The 21,809-nt window shown below is 40.4% G+C and overlaps 1 protein-coding gene across 4 annotated transcripts in view; it reads right to left on the reverse strand.

Annotated features, from left to right (window-relative positions):
* The window catches only part of DPP6 (dipeptidyl peptidase like 6), a 1,860,394-nt gene that overhangs the window by 61,798 nt on the left and 1,776,787 nt on the right, over positions 1 to 21,809 (reverse strand). For all 4 annotated transcript variants that reach the window (XM_077491167.1, XM_077491164.1, XM_077491165.1 and 1 more), the window contains exons 17-18: positions 18,681 to 18,728; positions 1,990 to 2,088 (exon numbers count right to left, since the gene is read on the reverse strand). In XM_077491167.1, the coding sequence (XP_077347293.1) occupies positions 1,990 to 2,088; positions 18,681 to 18,728 (147 nt within the window). The remainder of the gene's footprint in view (positions 1 to 1,989; positions 2,089 to 18,680; positions 18,729 to 21,809) is intronic.

Consider the following 21,809-nt stretch of genomic DNA (forward strand, 5'->3'; position numbering starts at 1 on the left):
ACACTTTCATGAATTAAAAAAAACGAAACAGTAAAATGAGCCCAATTTTTTGTGTAATGTAAAAGATAATGTTACGCCGAGTAAATAGATACCAAACATGTCACACTTTATAATTGCACGCACTCGTGGATTGACGACAAAGTATGGTACCTAAAAATCTCAATAGGCGACGCTTTAATTTTTTTTTACGGTTACCAGTTTAGCGTTGCAGAGGAGGTCTAGTGCTAGAATTATTGCTCTCGCTCTGCTGATCGTGGTGATACCTCACATGTGTGATTTGAACACCGTTTACATATGCGAGCGTGACTTCCTTATGCGTTTTCTTTGCTTCGCGAGCTCGCGGGGACGGCGGGCGCTTTAAAAAAAAATTATTTTTTTTTTTTATTTTATTTATTTGAAAATGAATAAATAGTTTTTAAAAAATAAATAAAAATTTGATCACTTTTATTGCTGTCACAAGGAATGTAAACATCCCTTGTGACAGTAATAGGTGGTGGCAGGTACTCTTTATGGAGGGATCAGGGGTCTGATCAGGGGACCCCTCCTTTACACTTCAAAGTATTCAGATCGCCGAAAACGGCGATTCTGAATACCGTATATCTTTTTAAAACCGGCGCCATTGGCAGCCGAGTAAACGGGAAGTGACGTCATGACGTCGCTTCCGTGTTTACTATGAGGAAACTGGAACAAAGCCGCTTACGGCTTCGTTCCAGTTCCTCCCCAGCAGCCGGAGGCGTCAGATGGCGAATCGGTGCTCCCGATCGAGCGGGAGCACCGGTAACAGCGGCGGGAGGCGGAGGGAGGGGGGGACGTCCCCTCCCTCTCCTCTGGCATAACAGTCGAGCGCCTTTTAGCCGCTTCGCTTGTTATGGCTGGAAAGCCAATCGGCCGCTGTAAAAAACGGTACCGGGATGATGCCTGCAGGTGCGGGCATCATCCCGGTATAACCCTCGAAAGCCGAGTACGCACATCTGCGTACGCTCGGCGGGAAGGGGTTAAAATCAGTTCTTGTATTTTGACAAATTAACGTTATTTGCATTTGTGACTGTCATATGAACTTTATTTATATCTTAGCGCTGTGCTATATGTTTATATAACTAGAGAACTGACCACAATGTGTTCTCCTGCTTAGTGGGGGGACTGGCAGGAACACCAGGGATTTCACATGAAGGAAGTAAAACAAAGAGAACAGGATACTTTCTCATACAAGTACATGGTACAGGAAGCTCATTCCAGGAATATGAAGTTTTGGGGTAACAAACACTTTAGGACTGCCCATAAATAGATTGATATATACAATCAGCGCTCCCAATTTCAAACTTCACATACAGTTTTTAGGGCATTTCTGCCTGCACATGTCCTTAAATGACCACTCCAACGCAGGTGGTGTCTGAAATTCTGGGCTGTCTCACCCACTTCAACACCACACACCTTTTATAGGCTAGTAAGGTGGTCTACCATAGTAATTGGGTCAGTAGTAGTATTCAGAGGTTTGCCTTATGTCCAACACTACCAAGAGGTGTTAAAACTGCCATCTTACACCAGCCCAAGATGTAAAGCCTAGGATTGTAGGGTCATGTAAAGGTATGTGTATGCACCACTAGTTATTTCATTGTACAGGCATACCCCACTTTTAAGTACACAATGGGGTTTATTTACTAAAGCTGGAAAGTGCAAAATCAGGCTCACTTCTGCATAGAAACCAATGAGCTTCCTGGTTTTATTACCAAAGCTTAATTGAACAAGTCAAGGTTAGAAGCTTATTGGTTTCTATGCAGAAGTGAGCCTGATTTTGCACTTTCCAGCTTTAGTAAATAAACCCCATTGTGTACTTAAAAGTGGGGTATGCCCGTACAGTTGCAGCATTTTCAGTACTTTTATGACACCGACAGATGTGTTTACATGCTTTGGACATCCCCAATTTACAATAAATCCATGTTACTGAATCACACTGACAACTAGCACAGCCATGTTACATAAACAACTTACTGTAGTCATCCAGTTGAATGTGTACAAACTCTGAGTAAGGCATTTGTCTGTCTTCTATCACAGCTTTCACTCTGGAGTTATTTTCTAGCTCAATTAGACCTAAATCAATATAATTAAGATGATTAGAATAGAATTAGAAATAATGACCTGAGTTACAAATAATTCTGATCTGATCAGTAATATTGACTATATTGAAGGCATTTTCTGGCCTTACATGGCATGCATTTTGGACAATACCTGCTAAGTTAGCCGTAATTCGAGCTGTACGCGGGAATATCAGCACCACCCAGCTTGACAAACTTCAAATGAAAAATTGAAAGAGCCAGGTAGAAAATTGTCAGCCAGACTGTGACTGCATCCAATCACTTTTCAAGTATTCTAGCAACTGCGGGCATCAGCCGCCTGAATACAATAGTGAGCAGGAAAGATTCCTCCATCTGTTTAACGTGGATGAAAGAATCTATTAAATTTTGTTTCACCATCAGTCCATCGGTCACATGAGAGAAATGTATGCATGTATGCCTAGCCTAAGTCATAGGCAATCTGGAATACAGTTTCCTCGTAAAAATATATTTTTCACTGGGAAACCATCTCAAGTTATTTTTGAAGTGTATGTGTTATTTTTATGTGGATTTTATCATTTTATATATTTGTTTTTCCATATTTTTGTTATTGTATTATTTGTAGAACCTTAAGCCTAGTACACACAGGCCAAATGTCGGGCAGCAGCATGTGGTTCAGTAGAAACAGGCCTATATTAGCCCTGTTTGTACTTCTGCCAATCAGACAGAAATTCGGCTGGCTTCTGACAATTGGGCATAACCAAAAAAGACCTGCTGATCGGCTCCCAATGACTGAGAGCAATGACTGCAGTGTTCTGGCAGGGGGGCCGTCCCCATGTCAGAACACAATAGCACAGCAGGGGAGATTGATGTACTAACATTGCATGGTTAGTACAGCGGCTCCTCCAGAGCCTTGCTGGGTTAAACAAAAAAAGAACAGAAAGTGTGTACTAGGCTTTATACTTTAGCTATTAGATGCAGGGTATATTCATTATTACAAAGACTTTAGCCAATTGCTTGGCAACTATTGACATAAGATATCAGTCTCAAGGCAGTGTATTTACTAAAGGAAAATAGGCTATTCTCTTTGCAAGTAAAGTTGAACTTTTCAAGGGAACTTTCCTCAGAATGTGAAAGAAATTACACTTTGAAAAGAAAACCCAATCACACGCAAGGGAAAAAAAGTATATTGCGTCACCTCATTCATTAAGCTGTGGGGAACATTCTCTTGTGAGATGCAATTTCCCTTGCAAAGTGAACAGCTGATTTGTCTTTAGTAAATGAACCCCTTAGACTTTTGTATTTATAGAGAGGGAGCAGTAAAGCACAAGCATTGTGTAGCACTGCAAAAGCAGCACAGAGCACACATATAGACACCCATGTACAGTACATGTGCAGCATATTTACAAAACCACTAAAATATATTGTTAAGTATTTTAGCATTAAGATATATACCTAAAAAAACACGGGTTGCAGAAAAGAAATTTGCTTGATTCCCCCATCAACGAGGACAGTGCTATGCAGGAATCCCTCCTGCTGGGCAATTGTCTTCTCTTGGTGGGGAAAGACAGTGATGCTATAGCTGCTTGTGATAATCACAAGAGAATCTGGCAGGCTGGTTGTACCCAAGTTGATTCATCAATCAACTTGGTATATTCAGCCTGCCCATTAATGGTTCGAATCTCGTCCGGTTCCTGCTGAACCGTATGTGGCCAGCCTAGGATTGTACTTTCTCTTCAAAGCAATTTTTACACATTTTCTATTCCAAACACAACTGTATTACATGACATACACAGATTTGTGCGCTCTACCCCCCAGTGGCTATCAGTATTACACTGTGGTCTTTAATAACTGCTGAAATTTAATCTCACCCACTTATAGTTCTTATTGTTTTTAGAGACCAGTAGAGAAACAGTAAAGCCAATCACTAAAATATCATATAAGCTTTCAAATAAAACCTTGTGATTCCCATGAGGGCTATTGTCCAGACACCTCCTGTTATAGGATGACAACGCTATACCCAGTTGTGTTCCTGTGTTGTCACTCTGGATTCTGTTGAAGACCATGAGTGGCAACTTCAACACACGTTACCCAGGCATGGTCCACTGTTGTCCTCCTCAGGGAACCTGCCCGGAGAAATGTTGTGCAACCATCACTGAAGTACAGGCATGGCAGACAGATGAGATGCAACAAAGGATAAAAATAAAATAAAAACAACGACTTCATGTTTTAAAAATGTGTTATGATGCACAGGCTGCACAAAGTCTATAGAAGTGTATTTCGCACCACAGCAGCATGATTTATTCTAGGAAACAATTGTTTCACATCTCCCCAAAGGCATCAATCAGGTTCAAAGCTTGGTTCTTCAACTGTCATTTTCCACAGCAGGTTATAAATACAATTGGTGGCTATCTGAAACAGTACTTGAAAGACTTGAGTACTTGAAGAAATTGAAAAAAATTAAATAAAAAATGATAAATGACCCCCAATAAGGTGGAAGTACAAGCCATTGGTCCTAGTAAAGCCTTGGGATTTTCAAGCCTCAGCTCAATGAAATTGAGTCGCGTAGTTCAGTGTAATATACACACCACAAATCCCTGCTCACGTTCCACTATTAAGGTCATTATGGAATCGCCCTTTAAAAAAACAATTCTGCACTGCTGCAAGTCTTACTCACTATTGACTAACCATTTGAAACCATTATTATAGACTCAAATATTGGAAGGCAGCACATTTTTAATATTGATTTTTCCCCACCGTAATATAATAGTGTATATTTTCGAAAGTGGAAAGAATTGTATTTTCAGTGTGTCAGTATAAAAAAATCTAAAAAGGTAATATATAAATAAAAATAAAATAAACCTATATATTTATTTTTTTTAATGAAAAGAAAGTGTAAAAGGCTCAGTTCTTTATGGGATTCTCATTTAATTAAAACTAACAGAATTTGCTTTATCAGCTGGAAGATGCCTGTCACTCAGGGGACTTGAGCAGAGTCTTGTGTTTGTTCCTATAATTGCTAGCGTGGATAAATAGTTATGGCTTAGAGGAGATTGGCATATCTCCTAGAGGACACTCTTGTTCAGTTTTAGGGCCACTGGGAATGCATTATTCAGCGGAGCAGAAATTGCTATTTCTCAGATAAATATGAATGCCCCATAATATTCTAAAGAGACTTGCAATTAGCCATTATCAACTTATTTATTCTATAAGAACACAGAACATATCAACAGACGAGGCTTGGAAATGTCCAGAAAGGAATTGAAATCCTCCCAGGAAATTGTGTGAACAACAGCTCCATTAAAAATATTTTCAGCAAATATTAACATCATACTATGGCATCACAGCATCATTGATAAAATAAACAGAGATAAAAAAACAGCAACAGAACTAGGCATGAAAGATACACAAACTTTACTTCATGGTGAATAAGGTGTGCCAAAATTTTACCTTTGAGCCAGTCTGCTGTGTGACTTATATTTGCTCTATCTTTAAAGTGAACGCAGCCAAAACTTCTGTTTTCCGTTTCGGAAATAGTAGGGATGATTAAAACTGCTGCCAGTTTATATTTTGTGGTTTGTGTTCCTTTTGGGGAAATTCCCCTTCACTTCCTGTTCTAGAGACACACTAAGAAGTTCAAGGAAATCTCCTAAAGTGAGGGGAATTGCCCTCCTAGAGAGCTGTCCCCGGAACACTCCTCCCTATTGGAGAATTTGGCCCCTTATCTCTTGTTCTCGAGACAACTTTCTCCTCCCTCTCTGTTTTAGTGACAGTAGTCATCAGGACAAAGAGAGTGGAGAACCTTCCCAATAAGAAAAAGACAACAATAAAAACCTGACAGAGGGCTAAAGCCTCGTACACACGATCGGATTGTTGGCCAACAAAACAGTGTACTTTTGCCTGCAGGGCGTTGGCCCAAACTTGTCTTGCATACAAACAGCAAGGAATTTTCGGGCAACAAACACGAACGTACTGACGTACTACATGGTTTTTAAGCTTTTTCGCGCCATCCTTTGGGCTCCTTCTGCTAATATTGTGTTAGTAGAAGTTTGGTGAGTGTTGATTTGCGCTTTTCAGTTCGCACTTTTCATTTTGTGCTTTTCAGTTAGTTTCTGAACGGCTGTTCATCAACCAGACATGCTGCAGAGGAGATTACGTGTTATTTATTATTGGCCTTGGAGTTATTGCTTTAACATTATTTTTTTGGTTGAATAATGATTTGATTTGGTATATTTTCTATAATTTTGGATGCATAGAATACACTTTTTGGTTAAGTTCTATTGGCAGATCGCATTTCTAATTTTATTTGTTTTCTTTTTTTTTTAATGCACAATTAAGAAATTGTGTAGAATAATACTTGTTTTATGTTTAACTTCAAATGACCATTTTGGAGTAGGCAGTTACATTTAAAACAAATACAATGTAAAATTGACAAGGGACACCAACATAGTTATATCTTTGATCTTAAAGCGGGAGTCCGCCGGGAGTGCCCGTTTTTTTATTTTTTTTAAAAGCCAGCAGCTACAAATACTGCAGCTGCTGACTTTTAAAATAGTGACACTTACCTGTCCAGCGCGCCCGCGATGTCGGCACCCGAAGCCGATCTCTCGATCGTCTCTCGGGTGCTGCCGCCGCCATCTTGGGTATGGGAATCAGGAAGTGGAGCCTTTCGGCTTCATTTCCCGGTTCCCTACTGCGCATGCGCGAGTCGCGCTGCGCAATGAGGATGGACCCGCTTCCTCTGGGATCTGTGTGTTTCCCAGCAGGCAGCGGGGGACTTTTGGAAAGGGGCATAATCTACGCCCCTTTCCGCAGAGAGCTATCCAGGAAGTGGGTGCAGATACCTGTACTGTACAGGTACCTGCACCCCCCTCCCCCCTGAAAGGTGGCAATTGTGGCGCCGGAGGGGGGGAGGATTCCAATGAGCGGAAGGTCCACTTTAGGGTTTACCTCCGCTTTAAAAACTATGGGATAATGGTGTTGTGGTAACTTGCCCAAATAAAAATAAATAAACAAATAAAAGCATAATAATATTGTTCTTGATATCACTAGAAAAAAAAGCTTTTGAAAATGTGTTTGCAATAACTCCATCAGTATCACCAGCAAAGCAGCTTCATTATTATCCCATTAAAGAAGAAGAGAATTGTGCACTGTATTTTCGAGATTTCACAATTTGCCATGTCACAAATGTTAATTCTCCATTACAAACGCTAGTTTACAAGACCAACCTCTTCAGCCTTGTCCTTGTTTCCAAGCATGCGTGTTTGTACTTTGGACTTTTGTCTGATGGACTTGTGTACACACGCTCAGAAAATCCGACAACACACATTTGTACGTGGAGAATTTTAAAACCTGCTAGCCAACATTTGTCTGTGGAAAATCCAGCAACAATTGTCTGATGGAGCATACAAACGGTCGGACTTTCCGCCAACAGTCTGTCATCACACGTTTCCCGACTGAAAATCCGATCGTATGAGGCTTTAAAGTGTTACTAAACCAACAACAGTAAAATCAGTTGTATACACAGTACTGTAAAGCATGCTTGTTATAGTCACTGTGGAACCTAATGGGTTAATCCTCTGCATTGTGCAAAAAGGCTGTTTGATCCTGTATTCACAGATCCTCTTCTTCTTCCACTGACTCCAGAACATGTCCGGATAAGACAGAGTTACTGGAGTCAGGCTACAAATGCTCAGTTTGGTATATATTGCTAGAGGTCTTTTTTTCTGGGGAGAGAGCATGTGATCAGCACAGGGCCAATCAGTACTGTCCAGACAGAGGGTCAGGGCTCTTGGATTGTGAAAGGACAGCCAGTGCAGTATGAAAACTCCTTCTACAAGCTTTAACCAGGCACTGACAGAAGTCACAAGACTGCATACTGTGGGAAACCAGATATAGTGAATGCAGGGTCCTGGGTTTAGTAACACTTTACCCTTTCCCCATGCCATCCAAAAACTAAAAGAAATAAATCTCCCCAAAATTTCCCTATACATTGCTACGTAGAAGATAACTCTTGTATAAGGGAAATATATTCAAGGGAAATTAAAGCTGAATTGCAGGAATTCAGCTTCTTTGTAAAAGTGGGGGCATACCATGAGTTAAAGCTAACAAGGTGCCTGCTGCATTGTAGACTTATCTCTATTATTCACATCTGACAGATCTATTGTGAACCAGGAAGATAACTTCCATAGCTCTGATGCTGCTCACTGTGGTCACAGCTCCTTCAAGAGCAGAGTCGCTGGAACTGTTATGCCCGCCACCCCACCCCTCCTCCTTCTGCCCATTCACAGAAGCCTTTGTATTATGTGCACTCATTCACAAAATACTAAAGCTTCTGTGACTAGGCAGCAGAGGGGAGGGGCGGGCATAGCTGCTCTGTGTGCTTCTCCCCTCTCAAAGCCAGAGTGTGTCCTCAGGCAGTTCATTAAACCTCACATATAAGTAATAGAAGTCCTGGAGGGGACATGCACCTAATTGGACTTAACGCATAGTGTGCCTTTACGTTTTGCTGAATTCCTGCAATTCAGCTTTAAAGAATCCAAGCATGCTCAAATCATGACTTTTAATCAGTTGCTTTCAAGCTTCACTTTACATGGTGCCCTTCTCAGGCTCATAGGGGCATATTTATATGTGACATTCACCAAACATTTACTGCAAGCGAATCTTCCTGATGAATTTGGTTTCATACACAGTCACTGCCAGTGAATGTTTGGTGATTATCACATTCACTACTAAATATAAAATCAACATTAGTACAGTTTCTCACACAGGAGCCTAATCCATCCCATAGTACCCTAAACTCCATATATTTATTTTAAAATACCTATAGGCAATAAAGGGCAATCTGATGGGCTGGTACAACCTGGGCAGAAAACCTTTTGGCACCCCTTTAGGTTGAATTCAGAGCTGGCCAAACTTTTGGTGTTATATAAATCCTGTATAATATAATAATATTGTGGCAGGTTAATAACATCACTTTGTTTTGTGTGTTAGCATGTATTACCCTATGGCAGCCTTTTCGTTTTGAAAGAAATTGAAATGCAGTACAATGCAGGTAAATTTTAGTCTTTGATGCACATTGCAGTGCACTATAATGTAGGTGTTTTGTATCTCTGTGTTGGGCGTCATGTAAAATGAATTGCAGTCTACTACGGTGCACATATAACCATGGGTTAACATGCCATGCATTACTGCAACACTTTTATATAAATGTGGCCTAAAAGGGTAATGGCCTTGGACCAACTTAAATTATTATTATTTTTTATTAAAACTCATATTTATGGTTTTCAATTTTAATATTTATATACACAGCACAGTCTTCTGGCTGTCTTTGTTTGATGGAAGAGTAACCCTTGTGGCTCATTTAATTATGTTTATAAATTCCAACTTGAGCTACTGAGCCCAATAAACTACCAGCTTTTTACTACAGATGACACTGATGGAGAAAAGCATGTAGGAAAAAGCCTAAAGCGCTACCTAATGGCTGAACAAAAGATTACATGCTAATATTAAAGCGGGAGTCCACCGGGACTCCGCGTTTTTTTTTTTTTTTAAAAGCCAGCAGCTACAAATACTGCAGCTGCTGACTTTTAAAATAGTGACACTTACCTGTCCAGCGCGCCCGCGATGTCGGCACCCGAAGCCGATCTCTAGGTCGCCTGTCGGGTCCTGCCGCCGCCATCTTGGGTATGGGAATCAGGAAATGGAGCCTTTCGGCTTCATTTCCCGGTTCCCTACTGCGCATGCGCGAATCGCGCTGCGCAATAAGGACGCTCCCCGCTGCCTCTGGGATCTGTGTGTTTCCCAGCAGGCAACGGGGCACTTGCGGGAAGGGGCGGGCACTTGCGGAAAGGGGCGTACGTTACGCCCCTTTCCGCAGAGAGCTATCCCGGAAGTGGGTGCAGTTACCTGGATTATCCAGGTAACTGCACCCCCCTCCCCCCTGAAAGGTGCCGATTGTGGCACCGGAGGGGGGGAGGGTTCCGATGAGCGGAGGTCCACTTTAGGGTGGACCTCCGCTTTAAGTACCATAGTTATTCTATATTACCCTAATCAGAATTATAAATCAGAGTAACTGTGAAATACACAAGAATAAAAGGAGGACAAGTGACAACTATCATTGTTTCGCTAGCTGCCACATAAACATTCTGTCCAAATGTCATATTTTATATTAGGCCGTGCTTAGCAAAGTTATAAATATCTGAAGTCTATCAGATGAGTATTTCATATTTACCTGACAACAAAATGAGAGACAAACATATATATATATATATATATATATATATATATATATATATGTATGTAATTGCCATGTATTCCAATAGCCCTAGTTCACATCACTGTATTTTGTTACAGTACTTTCCCAAAAAGTACATTATGCTGCAGTTTTATGTCCAGAACACTAGAACCCACATGAGAAACCTTTGTTATAGATTCATCAAGTGTCAAAATATAAAAAAAATAGGAATAAAATGCACTGGAACGCAGTGAACACGTCTAAGGCCTGGTTCACACCTATGCATTTTTTTTCGGTTTAAATCGTTTTTATTGAAGGTATATAAAAGTACAATAAAGGACCAGCAACAAAGTCCAGAACAATTCTGAAAACAACGAACATTAATATAAAGTGGTTAACCATACATTTTACTTTTCTACCATATGTGAGCTGGGGGTTTCCGTCTCCTTCACCTCCCACACCCCATCTGGGATCAAGCTGTGTAGGAGGTAGCCAGTTCGGCCTATGCATTTTTTTTGTGAGCTTTCAGTTTTGCAGAAACACACTACAGTCAAATTAACATCGATTCCTATGAATCACGTTCACATCTGTGCATTTTATGGAATGGGCCAGGGACTTTTTTTCTGGTTTTGGTTCCATAACCTTCAATGTTGAAAGCAGCTGACCTGGGGCAATTGCCTGCTAACATACACATTAATAACTGCTGCTTGTATCTCTTCAAAAAAAATTAAATAAAAATAAAGTCTGTTGGTTACATCAGAGAGATGGAGATACCAAGCTCTGCAGGGGAAATGATGGCTTCCTTAAGGCTGGATTCATACCTATGCAGTTTTAGTGCTTTTTGCATTTTGCAGATTTGCACTGCAGTCCATTTAACATTGCTTCCTATGGAACACGTTCTGTAGTGCAAATCTGCAAAATGCAAACAGCACTAAAAATGCATAGGTGTGAATCCAGCCTTACAGGGGATTCTGCTTTTGCTCCCTAAGGCTGGATTCATACCTATGCATTTTTAGTGCTGTTTGCATTTTGCAGATTTGCACTACAGAACGTGTTCCATAGGAAACCATGATAAATGGACAGTTGTGCAAATCTGCAAAATGAAAAAAATCACAAAAAATGCATAGGTGTGAATACAGCCTTATATCTGTACAGAGCTCCAAATTAACAGGAACACATTGACTTCAATGCAGACAAAACAATAAAGAAACAACAAGCTGTGATATACCTTCAGTTATGCCTGTGGTTGCTAGCTCTTTAATAATTTACATCCCATCTGTGGCCTACCCACAGGCTGTGTTTATTTAAATGTGTCATATTATTCTATTCCCTGCTGTGTGCTGTGACATGATCATGCTGACAATATTGACAGCTAAATTGTGGAAATTAAAGGATATATCCAGTAGGTATTCAGCAATCGCAGAAGATTACTTTTTACCTCTTTGTCACCAAAAGTGCGCACAACACTTTCAATGTAAAGTAAGGTTATGTAAGGGCAGATCCCTGAACATACATAATTGGTGGCTGGAGGAAATGTTTCAACTAGAGCTCAACTTGAAATGTGAAACACTGCTAATAGGTATTTATGGTTGGAAAGACTCTACGGGGTGTATTTTATTAAAAATTTGCATAGCTGTTCATCCATCAAAACTGCATTCTGGACAAAATCAAATGTTCTCTGGCTATATGCAATTTGAATGTGTGAATGTGGAAAATACTGCGTTTTGGTCATTGGATGACCCTGAGGTTCATATTTATTTATGTAAAACTAAAACTAAAAAACCTGATGTCACTCAACCATCTCCAGAACTAATAAATCTACACATCCCACTGTACATATCAAAATGACGAAATGTATTAATATCAAAAAGTTATTGAAAGCTACATATACAACACAAGACATACACAGTCTAAAATCATGACCACCTCATTGTTGTATAATGAGACCAAATCTCACTGTGTGTTTTAGAAAAGAAGAACCCCCTTCATTAGGACTTTATGGGAAACAACCACACATAAATAGATTCAAAAATATATTTATTATATGTACATAAAATCATTCAATCGTAGAGTGATCGTAGGTTTAAAAAAGACATATCTCCGATATCATTTTGTACCGGAGAGTAACATTTTTTATGTCATGCAAACCATGTAACATGTTGTGTGTGTGTTTTTTGTCTTTTTTTATATTTTTCTGCAACATGTCTTTTTTAAACCTACGATCACTCTATGATCGAAACGATTTTATGTACATTTAATAAATATATTTTCTAATCTATTTATGTGCGGTTGTTGCCTATAAAGTTCCAACGAAGGTGGTTCTTCTTTTCTAAACTACATTAGGGATGTGGCAACAACACACTAGTCTGAAATATCTTTTTTGTCAAATCTCAATGTGTGTGAATGAAAGAAGTCCCTCTGGTTACACACAGCTCCTAAGTGGGAGCAACTTTGTAGAGAGTTTACCCTGTGTGCTGGCAAGATTTCTTGCAGGGAAAATTAGATATTTGAATACTCCTCAGTATACAATGGACTAAGATCAAGTCCCAAAATCAAAGTGCACTTGCAGCGTAGACAATGGAGAAAACCCAATGTTGAGCCAGTGGTGTATTTAGGTTTTGTGCTGCCCTAGTCCTCACTAAACTTATACACCATATACACCCCCTAATTTAAATATGACCCACCCCTTCCTGTCAATGTCAAGCCCCTTCCTGTTTAATACCCACCCTGTCATCTGTAAACCACACCCTTTCCTCTTTAGGCTCCATCTTTTCTGGAACACAGACATGTCAATCTAATGCCAAACCCTCCGAATGGGTGCGACGACAACTTTGCGGCACCGCACCGATTCCCAAATAAATTCCTTACATTTTTATCATTTTTTTCACACAAATAGAGCTTTCTTTTGGTGGTATTTAACCCCCCTGGCGGTATTCCCAAGTCTGGCTCGGGGTGGAGATTTTATACCAAAAGCGGTAACCCCGAGCCAGACTCGGGACCGCATTGCTGAATGCAGGGAGATGTTACTTACCTTCTCCCCTGGATCCAGCGATGTCCCCCCGCTGTACGAGTGAGCCATGCTCCGCTCGATCTGTCACGGAGCCGATCTCCGTTCCCTGCGAGCGTTGCGGCGCACAGGGACGGAGAACAGCGCCAAATTCAAAAAGTGAAACACACACATTACATACAGTATAATGTACTCTTACAGATTACATTGCTATATGTATTTTATTTCACATCCCCTTTTGTCCCTAGTGTTCTGCCCAGTGTCCTGCATGCCGTTTTATCTTATAAAAACTGTTCTTTATGCCAGGAAACTGGAGATTGTCCATAGCAACCAAAACTGTCCCTTTACATCAAAAATTATTTTAGACCAGCTAGAAAACAGCGACAATAAATTAGAATAAATTAGAATAAATTAGAATAAATTAGAATTGAGGGATAGCGATTTGTGGGGAGATCCGTCATCAAATACTGAAAATTAATGACAGTGACAATTCTGCAACTGAGAAAATTTCAGTGTTTTTGATTTGATTACATTATTGAATCATTTTTATTATTGTTATATTATTATTTGGTATAATTATTTATAGTTATTTATTATATTATAATTTATGATTTCATTTTTCAAACTTTATCATACCCGGGATGTTAGACTCTGGTTTGGACAGATTTAATTGAGTTATTCCTAAGAATTACAGGCCTACAATATAAAACGCCATATTTTCATGCAAAATAATGGTACCGCTTTCAGCACCTAAAATCGGAAATAATCATACCGCCAGGGAGGTTAATCACAGCTGGGATTTTTATTTTTTGCTAAACAAAAAAAATGGAAAATTAAAAAAAATCATGTTTCGTAGTTTTGCAAACAGGTAATTTTTCTCCTTCATTGATATGCACCGATAGGCTGCACTGGTGGGCACTTTTAGGCTGCACTGGTGTGCACTGGTAGGCACAGTTAAGGCGGTACTTATGGGCACTGATGGTCCCTGATGGGTGGCACTGATGGGTACCACTGATGGATGGCACTGATGGGCACTGATATGTGGCACTGATAGGTGGCACTGATGGCCACTGATGGGCAGCACTAATGGGCACTGGTAGGTGACACTGGTTGGCACTGATGTGCTGATGTCCCTCTCCTGGCCGCCAGTGACTGGCTGTTTTTTTTCTCCTCACATTAACATTTAAATCAAGCGTTTTTACTAGTGATTTAAATCAACTTGATTTAAATCAAATCCCCCCTGCTTGAGAGTTTTCCTGGCCTTTGTTTAAAATGGTTTTGAAAGGCAAATTGAAACAGTGGCTAAGTGGTTACTTCTTCCGCCTAGCAGCGGTTTAAATACCAACCACAGCACTACCTGTCTGGAGTTTGCATGCTCTCCCTGTGCCAGCATAGGTTCCCTCTCACACTCCAAAGACATGCTAGTAAGTTAATTGGCTCCAAGTGTATGCATGAATATGAATTAGGGACCTTAAATTTTATGCTCGTTGAGGACAAGGACTGATGTAAATGTACAATATACATGTAAAGCAAAGATCTGGTATTAAGGTGCAATTATAAAATACAGTTGTTCTCTAAGGGGTTAAATGGCTTTGTAAATCATTTGCCCACTTTATTTAAATAAAACAATATTTTTTTTTTTCTTTTTTAGTCAGGTAGTTTCTTTTTTAGTTGCAGATGAAGAAATTAACTATGATGGGCTACTATGGGTTGCTGCGATTCAACCATTGTTGAAGTATGGTTTTTACTTAACACAAGGAAATTATATTGGCCGATTCAAATGAATAATTTAGAAAACGCTCAAAAAGTTGTAGATTTTAATAAGTAATGATCTCTCCTGATCTACGTGAATATAAGGAATACATAAAGCAATTATGCTTTATGTTAAAATCACCTGCAATATTTTTCTGAACATCTTTATGAGTCCAGCACAAGTAACAGAAATAAGTTATTCTATTTGTAAGAACAAACACATAAAGATTTTATATGCTGGCAATGGAAGAGTAGTAAATGTATGCATTTGTATTTATTAATGTGACCATGCAATAAAACTGAAACATTTTACATACAGCTACTGCTGTAGTGCTGTACTGCTAAGTGGCGACATTTAAATTATACTCTGTAAAAGATATAATTTACGTTGTGTCTGCTCTAATGTTTACAAGCTGTGTACACCTATAAAACCTGCAGAGATTTGTTACAGCTAAACATTATTTGAACTATGAATAATGACGAAAGATGACCAAGGAAAGCATCATAAAGCGATTCAATTAGGTTTAGAGTCCTTTCACATGGGGGTGCCCTGTCCTGTCCAGTAGGGGATCCCCAGCAGAACGGGAGGGGTGCACTTTGTGACATTAGTGCCCACACAGTTTTTTTTTCTGCATCTTGATAGCGAACTATGGCAGACCAGTTTTCTATCTTTCATATGTCAGATCTGTCATGGGTAAGCACAGAAAAAGATGCAATCCTTTTCTGTAATATTTTTCTAGACCTGGACAGACTCAGAGGTAGGCAGATGTACAATGTAAACTGACACAAGTCTGTTTACATCGACTTACCCATAGACCTGCATGGAGCTTCCGATCAGGTCCTAACAGACGAGCCTGATTGAAAAGACAATGAGAGGGGCACTAAAGTGTGTGTAGTGACCTTGCCATATGCAGGCAAGTTTCTACTAAAAATTTAGTATTGCCAGGCTGTATGTGTCCTGGACTGATTTATAAAGTCTGCCTTCTGCAAGTTCCCCTAAAGCCCATTTAACAATGGGGCGGTGCGGGTGCCGGCGGTAAAATTGCACTATTTTTAGCTTTACCATCATTTTAGTGGCAGTATTCAGCTGCTAGCGGGGCGGTTTTACCCCCTGCTAGCGGCTGAGAAAGGGTTAAAACCACTGCAAAGCGCTGCAGCAGTGGCGCTTTGCCGGCAGTATAGTTGCGATGCCCCATTCATTTCAATGGGCAGGAGCGGTGAAGGAGCGGTATACACACTGCTCCTTCACCACTCCAAAGATGCTGCTAGCAGGACTTTTTCAGGAGCGGCTCTTTCAGGGCGCTTTGCAGTCTGTATTTTTACTGCTGTAGCACCTGCAAAGTGCCCCAGTGTGAAAAAGGTTAGAGCTAAGGTAACCATTTGCTTCCTCCTGCTGCTCGGAGGTGTCCCTGGCAATAGTGTAAGGAAGTGACAATATCCTGAGTGATGAACATTCATATTCTCCTTGGCCAGTGGCGGTTAGTGCTCAAAATTTGGGGGGGGGGGGGCACAAAAAAGTTTTGAAAAAAAATCATTAATTGCAGCCTCTGTGCCATCAAACTCTGCCACTGTGCCCATCAAATGCAAACACTGTGCTAAACGCTGCCACTGTGCCCCTCAAACGCTGCCACTGTGCCTATCAAACACAGCCATTGTGCCAAACGCTGCCACTGTGCCCATGAAATGCTGCCACTGTGCCATCAAACGCTGCCAGTTTGCCCATCATATGCTGCCAGTGTGCCCATTAAATGCTGCCAGTGTGCCCTTGAATGCCCCCAGTGTGACCCCCCCACCCACTCGTTGTCTGCCCAGCACTTACCCTGTCTTGGTGGGGCAGTGGTTGACAGGGACGGGCAGGGTCCTTCGTGCATCTCCTGCCTTCCTCATCTCCCATTCTCTCCTCCTGATAGCCGCCTAATAGCGGTGCCTGTTTTGTCAGGTGACAGGTAACAGACCCAAACACTGGATTGGCGAATATTCATTCACTTTTCTAACACAGCTGAGTGACCTGCGAGCGCACAGCATGTTCACTTTTTTTACCCTATTAGAGCCTATGGCTCTAATCAGGTGCTTCAAAAACACCCCCCTGGTGGCAGCGGCAGCCATGGATAGATTCATGCAATGCATGAATCTATCTGTTGGTGGTAGAGGGGGTGGCAGGAGAGAGAGGGCGTGCACCATTATGGATGCACTGCCACTGCGCTTTGGCCAACCACTAGGAACTTTGTTTACCAAAGGTGTATGCTGAGGCGAGTATAAATACTTGGAGGAACTTCCAGGATTCACTGTTATCTCTCGGACTCTGAACTGGTAGGATCTGTGCTCGTTGTTTCTTGCCTTCTGGGCAGGCCTGTTGCCTTAGGAGGATTACTGCAAGGAGAAAGTTCTGGGCCCCAAGGCCTGAAGTCTTTGCTGCCCTTCTGGAAGGTGACTCCAAAAGAAAGGGAGCAGACAAATGGCTGCGAGTTATAAGCATCCTGCAGAGGGAACTTCTCTGTCGTGAGAGTTCTGGAGGGCTAGTCACAAGCTGCTACCAGTAGACTCCACAGGAACCCTGAAATGCTCGCCATGTATTAAGTAATGCTGGTCTCATCTTAAAGGCCCAATATCAAATCTCAACAGGTCTCGGGTTAAAGGCACGCCATCCCAGTCTGTGAGAGAGGCTGAATTCATCTATTGAGCTAGTTGTGAAAATAATTCTTTTTTAACCTAGTGGGTATCCTGCACAGCCTAAAGCTGGCCATACACTACTAGATTTTTGAGCAACCATTCACACAAATATTTGTATAAAAATTCTCAGTACTTTTGATGGCTTGACAAAAGTACTCCAAAACTTTGTTTGCTTGTAACATTAGATTGTAGGATGAATGTAATTTCCCAAACTAAAACCACATACGTTGGAGAAAAACTTTGAATTTTCTCGTCACTATTGTCAAAAACAAACACTGACTTGACCCCACTAATGATAAGAAAATAGGATGAACCTTCTTAAAATTAACATTTTCAAACAAAATTCTGCTAGTGTACAGCTAGCTTAATACTCGCTCCCCAAGAAATATCTAATTAAACTTCTCACCGAGCAAAGATGGATGGAGAGATTCATTTGTTAGTTGCTGCTGAATGGTTGGTGAGCGCTGTGGGGCATTATGGGACTGTTACCCCTAGAGGAGGGCCCATTAAATTGGAACAAAACCTTCTACAAAAAAAATAAAGGACTTCACTGCTTTTCTTGTAAAATGTGATGACTACTTGCTCCAACGTGTCTATAGCCTTAGAGATCAATGAGAGCTTGTATTAGAATTGCCATACTGCTTGTTAGGAATGTGGATCAATGTAAATGTTCATTGCCTGGCAACATTTCTAATTTAGGAGACTGTAAAGTGTTTCAGTTTTTTTTTAGATATGCATGTAAAAAAGATTGCATTAATGCACATAATCTCTCAACATGCTTTAAAAACCTTTATCCTCTGTTCAGTCAGCAAATTTAAGATTTACATACATGGGGCAGCAATATTGCTTTGCAGTGTAATATAACAGTTGTGCTTTACTGCTCATATATTAAGAAAAAAGAAAAAAGTAAAACACACAAACAAAAAAGCATTTAGCAAAAATTAAATGTTATATTTAAGCTTACTTTGGTTGTCAGTGGTGTTATGGATAGTTACTGTAGGAATCCTCGGACCTATAAAATAGAGTAATAATAATAAATAATGGTTATTGTAATCAAAATAATAATATATTTGATTTCAGTGTAATACTAGCTGAACTTCAAACAAGCTGCTATATAGAAAGATAAAATACATGTTCTGATGACTATATTATATAGGGATCCTTTCCCTCAATCCCAACAGCTGAATGGAATGGTGGAGGATTGTGCCAATGTTCACATCGGCCGCCAATCGCATGTCAAATCGCTGGCAACGGCACTGTCTGAATCGGTGTGGCGCCACACCGATTCCCAAAAGTAGATCCTGTACTACTTTTGGCAACTTCGGGGGCAATTTGAATAGACATCTGTGCAGGAACCCGCAAATTGCCCCCGAAGTCAGACTGCATTGCCATAGTTCAGCTGAACTCGCATGATTTCTAACCCGCAACAATGTGAACCTGGGCTAAAGGGAAGATATGTAATGCTGGAGAGTAGACAATAAAGCACACCTGTTACTCTGACCTATGTGGACAAAGCATAGATTTTCTCTAATACAGGCTTGTCATAAGAGAAACATCTAGACCACAATATTCTCTCCACCTGAAAATCATGGTTCTCATGTTATCGGTTATCTGGCCTCTGGTTTTTACCAAGTGTTACTTCAATGTACATAACGTGGTGTGATAGCCATTTGTTTTTAATAGCATCCCAATGCATTCATTTGTTGCACATTCAACACAGCTGTGTTGCAGCACACCACAATGCATGGTATATATATATATATATATATATATATATATATATATATATATATATATATATATATATATGTACATATACAGCTTTTCCTGCTTTGTGATGTATTGGCAGTTAGGATGAGCTAGGTTCAGCCCAAACTTGGTCCTAGGGGAGGTTGCCACATGATTGCATCCAAGCCGGGCCCAATCAGCTGTGGTTGGAGCATTTCTTGGCCCATTATCAAGGCATTCCTTGCCCCTCAGCAGCATATAGACAAAGGGCAAGGATGTTTGTAACTTAATTGACCTCATATGGCCACAGGGCCGTATTTGGGCAATATCATTGACCTAATGTGGCCAGGTTGACCACATTAGGTCAATGACATCATGAGCATCCATACACAGTTAACTACGTGGTCATGGACGTAGCTGATTGGGCTGGTGGGGATGTAATCATGTGACAGCTTCCCACAGGTGGGATCGGACTGAGTTCAGACTGCACTTAGCTCATCCTTGGTTGACAGCCTATTCAGATAACTGGGCTGCCCGAATGCAATGCATGCCAGCACAAAAGATAACATATGTGAGGGCTTGTTCCCACCATGTCTACTTATGTTCTATGTGCCCTGTTCACATCATACATGTGTGATGGTCATCATACCAACATAAATGGTGTGAACAAGTCCTTAAATGTGTAGTTCACCTGTACAAAAAAACTACCTTTGCAGGTAAGAGATGTTTGTAGATTAAAACAAACTGTGCAGCTCTGACTAAAGATGAATAACACCCTTGCTATAGGTATAGGTAATTTACATACTTTATGAAGCCTTACTGGAATGCTCCTAGGACATTGCTAAGTACTCCCAGGATGTTACTAAGTGAGGCCTAGTCATCACTACTTACCTCCACCATCACAGGAGTGAGCTGTTTCTTTGATTCAAACCCTCTCGCATACTCTCTCTCTCCTGATGCAGTAGCTCTGAGCTCAGCATTTAGGAGATCACTCCTGTGGTGGTTTAGGTGAGCAGTGATGACTAGGCCTCACTTAGCAATGTCCTGGGAGTACTTCGCAAGTCCTGTTAGTATTCCAGTCAGGTTTAATAAGGTATGTAAATGGCCTAAACCTATAGCAAGTGCTTTATTCAACTTTAGTCAGAGCTACACAGTTTGTTTTTATCTACAGATGCCCCTTATCTGCATAGGCAGTTTTGTGGTAAAGGTGAACTATCCCTTTTAGAGGTAAATATATTTTTATTGTTAGTTTCCATTAAAACAAGCAAAATAACAAAGGGTTATACCCAAACAGATAATGATATTGGGTTCCATGTCCACAGATAAGAAAATTCACCTATGGCGTGAGCTATCCTTTTAATGTGATTTCAGTTCTGCAACACAATGCAGACATATAAAATTTCATTTATTCATATAGACCTATGAAGTATTATAGTGAGAGGCAGCCAGGGAACTAGCATTTTCTGAATTATGTCAGCCATGACAGCCATGTTTCTCCAAAAAACAGGCATATGCAGGTATATTTTAATCCCTGTATTAATCATATATTTCTGCATGTTCTCCTTATCCTTTTCATTATAAATTTCTATTTTCCAGCAGTTCATTTGTGTCTTACAATGCTAAACATTTACATACACAATGCAGACAGAAAACAAACCCCAGTATCTCCCAGACAAATGCAATGGCAACATAAAAGATAAAAGGACTCCAAGCGAACACTCTGCAGAATATGGTTCACATGACACCTCCTAGATACTCTCCCGGGTTTATGCAGCTGATAATTTTACACCACAAGCAAAACTGCCAGTGTGTAAACAAAAGGAATTCAGATGTTTGGTGCCCACATCCACAGAGTTCCTCGTACACATTGATGAATGATTTAAGAGAGCAGCTGCCAGCAATGTGAACGGAGAGGAGAGAAAGAGCCCTGCACAACGGAGATAATTGGCGAGCACGCTATCTATTTGCCGATTGCAGATCTCTTTATTTGTGGCCCTTATGAATTATTTATATGTGATACATGAAGTTCTTATACTGAAGATATTATCATACGAATCAAATGGCATATTATTTTTACATAGCTTATGTTCTATTTTTTCCCCATTTCATCCAGTGACAACAATCTGAACTGTTTCACGCAGATAGCGAAGATCCCTTTTCTCTATGGGAGAGCAGAATGGTAGCTAGATGCCGGGAGATTGCAGCTTTCAATGAGCAAACTGTTTACGTCTTTACATCTAGTTGAGAAATCTAAAATGATGACACGCACTTCACAGACATGCAAACATGCTAAACACACCAATAAACTCAAACCATATCTGCTGAGACTCATTGGGGTGAATTTATTAAAGTCAAATAGACTTTT

The sequence above is a fragment of the Lithobates pipiens genome, unplaced genomic scaffold, assembly GCF_037356315.1.
Source record: "Lithobates pipiens isolate NorthernLeopardFrog02 unplaced genomic scaffold, aLitPip1_a1.2 Scaffold_19, whole genome shotgun sequence".
Taxonomy (NCBI): domain Eukaryota; kingdom Metazoa; phylum Chordata; class Amphibia; order Anura; family Ranidae; genus Lithobates; species Lithobates pipiens.